A 12,414-nucleotide genomic window follows, 5' to 3' on the forward strand; every position below is an offset into this window, starting at 1 on the left:
TAAATGCTCAAATTATTGTCTTCGTTGTCTGCATTTTTTCCTTGCCTTATATACTCATCACTAATAGTCTGAATTTTGTTGTATGATCTATTGTTCTATTACCTATAACGTCTATGAGCTCGGTACGCTTCACCTGTACAAGAGCTGTACCGGTGCCAGGCCGCAAGTGACGTCACCAACACATGATGCCACCGCCGAAATAGATGTGACGCCATCGGTGAGCGTCGAGACGCTACCTAGAAATAGACAAAGCGAACAAAGTGCCATGCCGGCGGCATCGGATCAAGACAGCTCGAATTCGCCTGTGGTTTTCGCGTTTTTTTTTGTTTTATTGGAAGCTTTGTTAAAGATAGTCACAGACGGTTACAACAATTATTATAGGCCTGCGATGTCTGTTACAGATATAGGAATAAAAAGAGAAAAAATGTATAGTATAAATGGTTTAAAATGTCTGCAAGATAGACACTATTGTTTCATGTATACTATTGTTTCCCTAGAAGATCACAACAATGCTATAAAAATCGGAGACGAACTACTGGAATATGTAGGCGGAATTTAATTACCTCGGAAGTTTGATTTCGGAAAAGGCCAATATCGACTCTGAAATTTAACACAGGATTAGCAGCGCCTCAAGAGCGTTCTGGAAATTAAAAGACAGGGTTTTCTACAACCATGACTTGAACACAAAAACGAAATTTGCAGGTTACTGAGCAATAATAATCCCCACCATGTTGTATGGGAGCGAAACATGCGTGCAGTACCGCTAAACCTTAACGCATTAAACAAATTGCAACAGAGACATCTTAGACAACTCTTAAGAATCCGATGGTTCTATCATGACTAAAACGTATCCGTCCTCGAAAACGCTAACTCGATCCTCCAAGGTCTAACATATTCGAAGAAATTTTATTATTTATATCAGATATGGAGAACTTTCTTCTGTAAAATCGTTTCAGATACTGGCTTTTGTCACAGTCCTGAGACTCTATAATGAGTTATAATTCAAGAAAGGGAGACACATTAAATCTATAATGTCGCGGTGATTAAATTTCTCCCTCCCATAATAATCTACAGTTAAAACTAATCAGAAAAAAAACATGAAAACTAGAAATGAAAATCTAACCTAAAGATTTGATAAAAATAAAGAGAAAAATATGTGAGTGATTTTGAAAATGTGAAATTTTATTAGAAAATGAGAATCGGACATTGTTATGTTATGAATTTGCAAATTAATTTAATTTCAAAAAATTATATACGTCAGTTTTCGGCTTTCAAACTATTTCTTTCAAAAATTAAAAAAGATTAAAAATAAAAACTGAATGTGTATCTTTTCTCTGAAACTGCTTAGAAGAATACCGAAACAATAAATTGAATTGCCAGAAAATAAACAGGCTCTATACTAAACTTAGAATTTAGAATAAGTGGGAGGGGGGTTAATCTCTGCGACCTTAGAGATCTATTGTATCCCCCTTTCTTGAGTTATAACTCATCGTACAGTCCCAGGACTTCCTACGGAGACCCGTGTCCCTCACAGTCGAGGGGCTACGACCCAGGCCGGGTAGACGAAACGGTAGCTTGTGTCGCCTGTTGGGTTTAGAGGTAGGAGGTAGGCTCCCGACCCTTGGAGGAGGTGGTAACTTGTATGCCACTTGCGGAGGATGGTCTCACGCAAGTGTCAGCCACCTCTCCTGTAGTTCTCTTTGGGTTTGGCCCCTTGGAACTTTCATTGTTCCTGTTCCCAGTGTCGCTAGGGGTTTCCCCACAGCTCACCGGTGATGTTTTTATTACTATTATTACCAGATCTCATAGTGTTCCCATGAGTCGCTAGGGACAGTCGGTCCACTTCTACAGAGCCCCGCATGTAGAAGTAAAGGGTAAAATACAATGGGGTGCCCCCCGATGCCCCAAGGTTGAGGCTGTCCGTAGCCCCGCCCGGTATCGTTATATGTCTTTGTGCAATTCCCTGGCCACGACACTACAGTCAGGGACAAGGCGATGAGTGAGATGCTTCTTAGACCAAGCCAAGTGCTAGGGGGGATTCCCCCCAGCACCTGACCAGATGATCAATGTTAAAATGACATTATATCAAGTTAAACTTCAAAATTAACAATTACTACCTGATAACAATTACTAATAAGGTAAAACCAAAAAGCTTCAAACTTTCTGTATGATTATTTTTTAATTTGTGTTTAATGTTTACGTATGATATGTTTATTTTTGTTCTTTAAAATCAAAGAAGCGATTGCCATACATTACTAACATCTACAAATGCATTTATTTTTATAAGATTGTTTTAAAAAAGCCTCTTTCATTTTTTAGAGGCTATTGCTTCTTTCATTATAATTTTTGCGTAGTTAAAATCTACTTTGTGCCCTGTGTCTCATGAATGCTGACAAATCTTAGATTTGTAAATATATAATATGTTTATGTTTTTATGTTTTTTTTTATGTTTTTTTTATTTTTTTTTATTTATTTATTTTTTTTTTTATCTTTATGTTCCTTAGTTCGAACATTTAAGGGTCTAGAGATGTTTTTATAATGTTAAGTTGTTAGAACAATTATAAACGAAAATTAAGAAATGTTATTTAATATTTTTTTTGGCTTTTTTTATATCTATTGTGTATGAACAAGAAAATTAAAGGAAGATTTTTGCTTTTGTTGCAGTTTATCGGTTCACTGGACGTTCCCAGACCGACTAGTCGTGTGGAAATTGTCGCAGCCATGCGGAGAATACGGGTAAGTACATAAAAACCATCCTAATTGTAATTTCCGCATAAAAAATTAATTAATTTTAAAGTATTCTGTCTAGGAGTACAGACCCAAGTTTATTTAACCTATTTTACTGCTATTTTTTCAAGTTTTTTGATTCAAAGCAGTATCAAAATAACTATGTTTGTTATTTTCCTTTCAGTACGAGTTCAAAGCGAAAGGAATCAAGAAAAAAAAGGTGACGATAGAGGTCTCTATAGACGGTGTCAAAGTAATGTTAAGGAAAAAGAAAAAGGTAAGGAAAGAAATAATACTCTTTGAACTTATTTCATTGCATTATCATCATTATCATCATGATTATTAATATAGATTTCAGTACTTGCTTTAAGCATCAGCATCTACTGAAAAGTAAATGTTAGTGCTAGTAGTATCTACTATATAAGTATGTGCTAATTTTTATTAATACCACTCAATGGCTGCATGATAAGTTTAAATGATCCTAAAAGTCATTCTATTTAGTTAATGAAATTTATATACTTTTACTGCCTACCTCCATTGCTTTTGGATGTAAATACAAAATATTATTACAAATTTTAGAAATTAAATGAGAATTTCACTCGAACCTCCAATATTTGCTTGATTTCTGTCACATAAATGACATTGATTGATAAACAAAACCAGAGAAACAAGCCTTCTCGCGCTGGTTAGTTTGGTGACAGTTATAACCGAATTTTTCACGAACCGTGTTCCGTTATAGAAACGGAACATAAATCCATAACCATAAGGTAAGCAACGGAATACACCCTTTGTCTACAACCTTTAGAGAAACATCATACTTTTTAATTAGTGTTATTGATGTTTATTTCTTTTTTTTTTCAGAGACGGCACTGGAATGACGAAAAATCTCTCTTACTTCACCATCCGGTTTATAGGATATTCTACGTATCTCACGATTCCCAGGACTTGAAGATTTTCAGTTACATAGCGCGAGATGGCGCGTCGAATGTGTTCAAATGTGCAGTATTCAAAGCGAACAAAAAGGTAGGTTACGATATTTGAGCGTTTTTAACAACAAAAATACTAAGTACGCTACTTAAACATCCCAGTCAAATTGACGTATCCTAATAATTATCTTTGACAAGTAGGTAGTAAATAAAAGCAAAAATGCAAGAAAAAGTATATAATTTATGATTAGTAGTGGGAACTATCGAATGAATACTATCGAAACATTCGATAGTTGCCATTCATTCGAATAATTCGATAGCTAGTAAAAAAACATTCGTTGAAAACTATTCGAATAAAAATGATCGAATAGATGCGTCATCTGCCTTGAAATATTGTATTCTAGGAATTCGGCAGCAAAAATCATTCATTTATAAAATTCATTCATTTATGAAATTCATTTATTCGTTAGGATCGATTATAATAAAATATTAACTGGATTTTAGTTGTCGCCCGGAAAGGCCTTCTCACAACTATCCACTTAGGAATGCGGAGCACGATATTTATCTGCAACCCCGAGCTCAGAACTAGTTAAGGGCTCAATACTGTACAATGCCAAGAAAATGTACAATCATTTGCCTTCGAATATCAAGTCACTTTCATTCTTTCCCGCATTTCGCAAAGCTCTGAAATTATACTTACTGGAGAGAGCCCTATATGCGGTAAACGACTTTTTTGTTGATGTTTAATCATGAACAATTTTGAATTTTAAAATTTTGATCATCTCACACACTGGTTAAAGGTCTAGTATTTAATATTTTATACCTCTTGATTTTATAATATATAACATTATTTTATCCATTTACAGTTTTCCTTTTGTAAAATTTTCTAGATACGCCTGTGTTCTGCAATGTCCATATATGTTTTATTTGTAATTTTATGACGTAATTTTTTTTTAGTTGATTTGTATTGTATGACATTTTTACTTATTTACTTGTATATTTGTTTTTGTCCTTTTTTGTTTTGCTTTGTCGATGAAGCTGTTTTGGCTTTTTGTACAATAAAGCGTTGTGTTTGTTTTGTTTGTTAATACTTTTTGTTTTAAAAGACTTTCCAGGCTAATCTGTCCTCAGCTCGATGGATAGCTGAGTGTAGGGGGCCGTTGTTTGTCTTAGTTGATCGATCCATCTTGTTGGGGACCGACCTCTACACCTTTCTCCTTGGACATCGCCAGCTTTAATATTTTTTTCCATGTTGTCGGCAGGTCTTCGAGAAACATGTCCAAAGTACTCGAGGATACGTTTCAGACAGATAGCCGACAGTCGGGTGCTTATGTTATTATTTGAGCTCATTAATTATTGACAGATTAGTTCTTCTAGCTGTCCAAGGGTATTCAAAGCTGTCTATCATGCGCCTGTCCGATGCTTTTTGATGGTCCAGGATTCCACTCCATAAAGAAATATCGAGAAGAAAATTGTATGCAGCAAATTCTTTTTGTGTGTGTGTTGTTATCACTCTGCTCTGCCATATTCTTGTAAGATATTCTTATATATTCTTCTACATTACTTTAGTTTATGCTAAATTCATTTTAAGACCCACTTTCATTAATTTATGTTTGTAGTTCTTCAGGACTATTGGTAATTAGGGCTATGTCATCAGCGAATCTAAGATGGTTAAGATATTCTCCATCTATTTTTAATCCTTTGTTAGTCTAATACAGTTGACGGAAGATTTCTTCTAGTGTTGCTGTAAACAACTTTGGGGATATTGCGTCTCCCTGTTGTACTACTTTGCCAGTTGGGAACTCTGGGGTTGTTTTATATATCATTACCCTTGCTTTGGCTTCTTTGTGCATATTGATGAGGGTTTCTATATAAAGCCTGTCAAGATGAAAGCTATTTTAAGAGGTCGTATTTGAGTGATTATTAAAAATTACAAAAACATATATTTTCAAAATGTGAGTATTATAAATCGATTCCCAGCTAAACATTCCCCAGGACATTTATCATATTAGAAATTCTGAATATTCCCGTAAATTTGCTTGCCAAAAGTTATTATTTAGCTATCATTTTTCGAAGGCGTTTAATCATATTTACTCATTATCACAAGCTACGTTAAAACATTTTATAAGAATGTATTAGCGTGTCGATAAATTTTCGGACAAATTTACTATGTAAAAAGATGAATTTGTCAACACCTTTTTACCGCTGCGAAAACATAAGGAGAATTATTCAATTTACTGAAACCGCGTTGGCATCACAACAACACGCATTCTCCTCTGGTCGATAGCAAGGTCGATAATTTTGAGTAATTTTGGAGACGCATTTGTTTCTGTCAAAGTGGGGGATTATATACCGGTTAAGTTGACGCCAGAAAGTATCGGAATTTGAGAATTTCGAAGAATTCGGATCATATGCATTTCCATAAATCTATTACCATTTCTTTGTTTTTCATAACAACAAATATTCGTATAAATGTTTGTATTATTTTTTGTACACAGGGTGTCCCAATATTCCGTGGACATAGAACTAGTACGTATTTTTGGAATCGAAATAAGTTTATTGGACACAATTTACCTCTATACGAAAGTGCTTCTTTTGGCCGCTAGAGGGTCTCAAATTAATAAAAAAATAAACACATTTTTTCAGATATTCTAAGAACCGTTATATTGATTTCAATGAGATTTTGGCTGCCTGTGTTTTGCTAAGTGCTTTAACATTTGGGTTTTACAAAAATCAAGAAAATGTACGGGAAGGGTGAAAACTACCCTCACCCTTACATAAATTTTACTATAAATATTTTTCACCTCCACAGACGACAGATTTTCTTTTCGTGAAACGATCCCTTTAGTATTTGCTAGATTTTTGGTCTATTGTAAAAAACGCCACATCGCATAGGTTTTGAGAAAAAAAAGGTGGAGAACTTATTTTTCCAAAGGAAGCCTACAAAACATACAGGCAGTTCCGATATTCCGTGGCCATAGAACAACTACGTATTTTTTGAATCAACATAAGTTTATTGCACATAATTTACCTGTACACAAAAGTCCCTCGTTTGTCCGTTAAAGGACACCAATCAAAAATAAACTTGAACGTTAATTAATTTAAAATTTATTAATTTGTTTAAGCTTTTTATGAAGCTTATTGTCAAATACTAAGGGCTGGCAAAGGTTAGTCTTGGGTCGAGATTTCCGTTAGTAAGAAGAGTACAATACGTTTATAATGTACTGAACAAAGAGAGGACAGTAAACACGTTGCCAAACGTATGAAATAAACCGAGAAATTGGAGATAGAAAGATCGCTAATAATAGCTTTTTTCGGGTTCTTGTTATTACCGATTCTGAACCGTCCTAGAGCTCTGCAGCACATGCGCAAATGAAATAATGTCTTCATATTTCCTTCTGCGCATAGGCATCACAGTTCTAGGACGGTCCAGAATCGATAATAACAAGAATCCGAACAAGCTATAAACATCGCTAAGAGACGTGGAAGGAGATATAGCAGATTTGTCGCAGTTGACCGGTCGACCCAATCAATACCTCTGTCAGTATTTAAAGTTCTAGGGAAAGGTGTACGCAAACACATTATAAAGATAGACCGAACATCTCATTCATAAATACTCGTTGGAAGTGTATCAAACATTCCAATGTGTCAAACGGGGATAGAAGAGACAGAGAAGTCTAAAATTTCCGACCCGGCAACTAGGCGCATTTGGATTGTTCTAGTGGCCAGTGGCGTATCGTTTTTTGGAAGGAATTTAATTAGTAAAGTAAAAGTAAAGTCATTAGTAAAATTTTTACTCCATATTAATATACTACATTAACACTTTTTCGTCAGATGAGTTTTGTTATAAGGTCTAATATAATAATATAATTGATATCCCATATATACTTATGTTGAAACGTTAGTAGACAGTTTTCGAAAATCGCTTCAACGTCGTTTTTCAATTTAAACTTTCAGTTACTTCTATATAAACATTCAGTTACTTTTGAATATTTACAGGGTGACTCAAGTTTCTGAAACAGTTCTATATTAGGTTTGTGGTTGGTGACTTTCAATTTTTTTTTCATAATATGGAGGCAATGGTAAAGCACATTTTAGACATTTTTGTAAACATAGGTGGCCGGAACATATTTTTAAACTAAAGTTGTAGATTTGCCATTAAATTTCCATTCCAGAAATACCTAGGGTTGCCACCTGTCCCTTTTCGAAAAGACAGTCTTTTGACTTTTTTTGACTTAAAAAGTCATTTTTATTTACGTATTTTCCCTGAGAAAATTACCTACAGCAAACAGAAATATTCTTTTCGTCCAAATTTAATTAGAGATGTTATAAAACTTATAAATAATTTTTTCTTGTTTAGAATAGGCAACATTATTTATTTTAACTTCCCGTTTAATCTCAAATGATAGTTTAGGTTTTAGTTTTACCTTTTTTGATCTTAAAAAGAACTTTCCAAAATTAGTAATTAGTAACGATTTAGTTAGTTCGCAATCGATAGCTTCCTGTGAAGTACTGTGTAATAGTTGTTTAATCTTGTATTATTAATAACTTCCTATACCTAAAATCAATATTTAATGAGAAAATTGTGTTTTTTTGAAAATATAAGACAAGATTTGACTTTCGATCTTCTTCTTGTATTATGATGGCTTTGATACGAAGCAATTACCTTTTAGTCTCTCAATAGAAGGCATTTATCATTGAAAGTATCAAATCTGTGTGCTACAGTATGGGATTTCTGTCGCATAATAATGAATTTTACGTTTATTTACAAACCCATTACTTTTAAAGGTAGTTTTATCAGACAATCAAATTTTAGTTAAATGTCTCAATCTTCATGAACTGTATTAAGCATATGTATTGCGGTTTGAATCACCCTGTATGTTGACAAAAATATTTTGAAAATGTGCGTTACAATGACCTCCATCTTATGTAAAAAATTGAAATAAAAATCACAAACCAAAAACGTAATAGGTAAAAAGCTTTTTTGGAGGCCTGGGTTACTCTGTATATAAGTATGTATAAAACTAGTAGCCTAAAAATTATTTACAGTTCGTCCCATTCTAAAAAAAAGGTAAACACACCGTACAAATAACTCTAGGAAGAGGTATTTGTACGGTGGTAAAAAATTGTCTAAACAACGCCGAAGGGGCAGATATAATAAAGCAGTAAAATGTAAAAAAGGTCGGGTAAACACCTTTGTTTATTTGTTGAGCAAAATTCCTTTAGAATATCGTATATAATGACCAAAATATGACGCAATTTTAAGGAAAAAAAAGTCACTTTCTGGCTTATAATAAAGTTTCAAATGCAACGTTTATATTCAAATTTGTTATGATCTACAACAGTTAGATAGTAATTGAGACGAATTATAATTCAATTACCGGCTACTACGTTCTTGTTTTAATAGATCAAAATTCAACAAATATAATTAGAATTATTTTAATTGTAAAGGGCTCCCTTGTGGGACGCCTATGTACAATTACGGCGGAAATTTGTACCTACCTGTGAAAAGACAAATTCGGGTTTTTTAAGCTTATTTTCCACACATTGACACTGTCACACCATATTGAAAATTCGCAGATTCAAAAGTACGTTAAACAAAAACAAAAACTACTGAAAAACATTGAAAAGTTCACTTCGGACTTGATTCCGACTTCAAACACGCCGTAAGCTAAACGTAGTACGCTATAACGGACCAAGGGCCGTCGCGAGGGGTGGTGGGACGGACGGCTCATTTTCATTCTGGAATACGTTTAGACGTTTCAGCACATTAAACGGTAAAACGCGTGGTTCAGCGTCCGACGAATCTTCAGAGAAAAAGGGCTTTCTGAAACACTTTTCCTAACAGTAAAGGCACGGGTATCCAAAGATTGGATATTTGAAATCCTGTAGAATATACTGTTCAGAGCCTAGTTCGTGTTTTTTTTGGCCTTTTCCCTGGAATAAGATCACAGTAAGTGTATCTACCATTTTTGTATCGCCATGTGTCTAACTAAATTTTATTTCAGTTATTCCCGCTTCTTTTTATTTATTTTGATAATGTTTGATTGTGCATTACCGGTTTGGATCAGCATATAGTTTGGCTATATTTTTGGAATGTGTACAGCTGATTTTCAGACCGTAAGTTGGTTTTTTTGGTATTCGGTGACTGTTCTGAGAGTTTTTATAGAGTAACTGGCGTATAAGAAATTGACGTATAAGTAATTGGCATATGAGTAACCACTTTTGAGACAGTATTTATGACTCTACATTTATTCTACTGATATCGAAGACTCCTGCTACTATCGAAGAGTCTACATCCACTTCCGTTAGTCTGGAGACTGCCTGCCTATCTGTTCACTACGTCATAAATTAAAAAAAAAATACAGATAAGTTCTAAGTTCAACACACAAGGTATTCCCTAAATTTTTTTTACTTTGAGATAATATTTTGAATATCTCTGTGAATTGTTGTCATTTATTCCATATATTATAGTCAAAATTTACCTTTTAGTTAACATTATAAGTCATGCTTTGTCCTTAACGGTACGTTTTACTTCAGTATGATCTTTTATGTGAGAATCGCTAACACGGATTCATTTTTGAAGGGTATTGTACACGACTTGTTTCGAAACATCATCGTATTGGTACTTACATAAATTTCACCTGTTTATATATTACGTAGTATAGTATACTGGAGAGAACTTTAACTAAATTTGAGTTTACTTAAAGTAACTAACGATTTCATTGGGATAATTAAAACTGGGTTTAAACTGATTGATAATTGTGTTCGTCTTTAAATAAATGTTCAACGTAGGATAGTTATATCTGACTTTTATTCTTGATGAACATAATAGACCCTTATTGCTGTTGATTATTTTATTTTAGCTATTTCATGATCAAATTTTCTTACTGGTTTCTTACTTTACCTTTTCATACTCAAAGTAAGTGGCGCCCTTTTTACTGTCTTTGACCATTACTATTTGAATACTTAACATCAACTTTAGAATCTTTGCAGCCTATACATTATTACTTTTATTTTATTATTTAACAACATTATTAAGTCACCACAGGTCACAAGCCTTACCTACGAACCCAGCTCTCCTCTAACCCTGAGCAACGGATACCTTTTTCTTTCTGTTTGAGTGATGACAGAAAAAGTCGTCACAACCTGTGAAAAGACAAATTCGGGTAATTTGAGCTTATTTTTCCACACACTTGACACTGTCACACCATATTGAAAATTCGCAGATTCAAAAGTACGTTAAACAAAAACAAAAACTACTGAAAAATACTGAAAAGTTCACTTCGGACTTGATTCCGACTTCAAACACACCGTAAGCTAAACGTAGTACGCTATAACGGAGCAAAGGCCGTCGCGAGGGGTGGTGGGACGAACGGCTCATTTTCATTCTGGAAGACTAGCAGCGACGTTGCCAATAGTTCTAGACGCTTCAGCATATTAAACAGTAAACATGTCCTTTAATAGTAACGCATATATCCTCTGGTTAATAACCATATTATTACGCATGCTTCTTTAAAAATAAACTATTAATTTAATTAAGAAATTGAGATTTATTGATATCCGGTGAAGGTTTTAAAGTCACCTTTTCTGCAAATCAAACTAAGTAGATAGGCGCAAATTTAAGATGTGGCAATGTTGCCTTCTCTATCTCAGTTGGTTTTTACAGTACGTAGTCAACCTCCGATTGTTTGATCGGGTTAAAATGCACAATGTGATATCTGTTCTTCCTAAATCTATGGGTGTACGTCATGCGTTCAGCTTCACGATTTAATTACGTCTCGTGATACTTAATTTGTTTATTTATTAACGAGTCGTTGTAATTTTCCCTATAGCTTGAATTTTTTTAAGTGCAAGCTAGAAACACTTGCATTTTGGGTAAAAATAAGTGGAATTGAGTGGGTGTTCGATACTGGTCGCGCTATTAGAACTCTGAATTCAAAAATCGATATCTGGAAATCTATTAGAAATAATAAGCTTTTTTCGGGTTCTTGTTATTGCCGATTCTGAACTGTCCTAGAACTCTGCAGCGCATGCGCAATTGAAATAATGTCTTCATATTTCCTTCTGCGCATACGAATTATAGTACTAGGACGGTTCAGAATCGGTAATAACAAGAACCCGAACAAAGCTAATGATTGTAGTTTTTTCAAGAAGTTTGTTGATATTTTTGCTGTATTTTCTTTGTAGACAGTATGTGAAAATCTTTATCAATAAAAAAATTACACGATTGCTGAAAATTGGTATGCTAGTTATCTCTTGAAAAAAAAGTCTTTTAAAAATAAGCGGTTTGCGATCGTGATTTTACTTTACTTGATAGGGAAAGACGTATCGGCAACGCCGCAATAGCACGCGTCGCGTCGTTCGGTCGCATTTCTCTCGCTCCGACTTAATAAGATCCCTGTGCGATTTACTTCCACACATGTAAATGCCGACCCAAAAGTAACAGTTGCCAGCACGGTATATAATTTGTGATACTAACATAAAGGTCCATACTTTCACCAACTAGATTATTAAAGCATAATAGATTTTATACGCCTCCACTGCTTGATGTGACAAACTATATTTTTTGAAAGTTAGTTTTGAAAAAACTACGCAAGGTGGCGTTTTTTACAAAAGGCAAAAAAGTAGTAAATACCAGAAGAACCGTTTTACGAATAAAAAAATCTGTCGTAGATTGGGTTGGAAATTACTTGCTTTGGAAAATACTAGTTTTTAGCCTTCCCCTACTTTTTAGTGATTTTTGTGAAAGTAAAATGTT

At 34.2% G+C, this 12,414-nt stretch overlaps 1 protein-coding gene across 1 annotated transcript in view; it reads left to right on the forward strand.

The window, feature by feature from the left end:
- The window catches only part of LOC115886539 (carboxyl-terminal PDZ ligand of neuronal nitric oxide synthase protein), a 183,849-nt gene that overhangs the window by 99,206 nt on the left and 72,229 nt on the right, over positions 1-12,414 (forward strand). Inside the window, exons 3-5 of the mRNA XM_030905759.1 lie at positions 2,665-2,736; positions 2,912-3,004; positions 3,589-3,750. Coding sequence (XP_030761619.1) covers positions 2,665-2,736; positions 2,912-3,004; positions 3,589-3,750 — 327 coding nt within the window. The remainder of the gene's footprint in view (positions 1-2,664; positions 2,737-2,911; positions 3,005-3,588; positions 3,751-12,414) is intronic.

This window comes from Sitophilus oryzae, unplaced genomic scaffold, assembly GCF_002938485.1.
Source record: "Sitophilus oryzae breed Bouriz unplaced genomic scaffold, Soryzae_2.0 scaffold_494_pilon_pilon, whole genome shotgun sequence".
NCBI classification, from domain to species: domain Eukaryota; kingdom Metazoa; phylum Arthropoda; class Insecta; order Coleoptera; family Curculionidae; genus Sitophilus; species Sitophilus oryzae.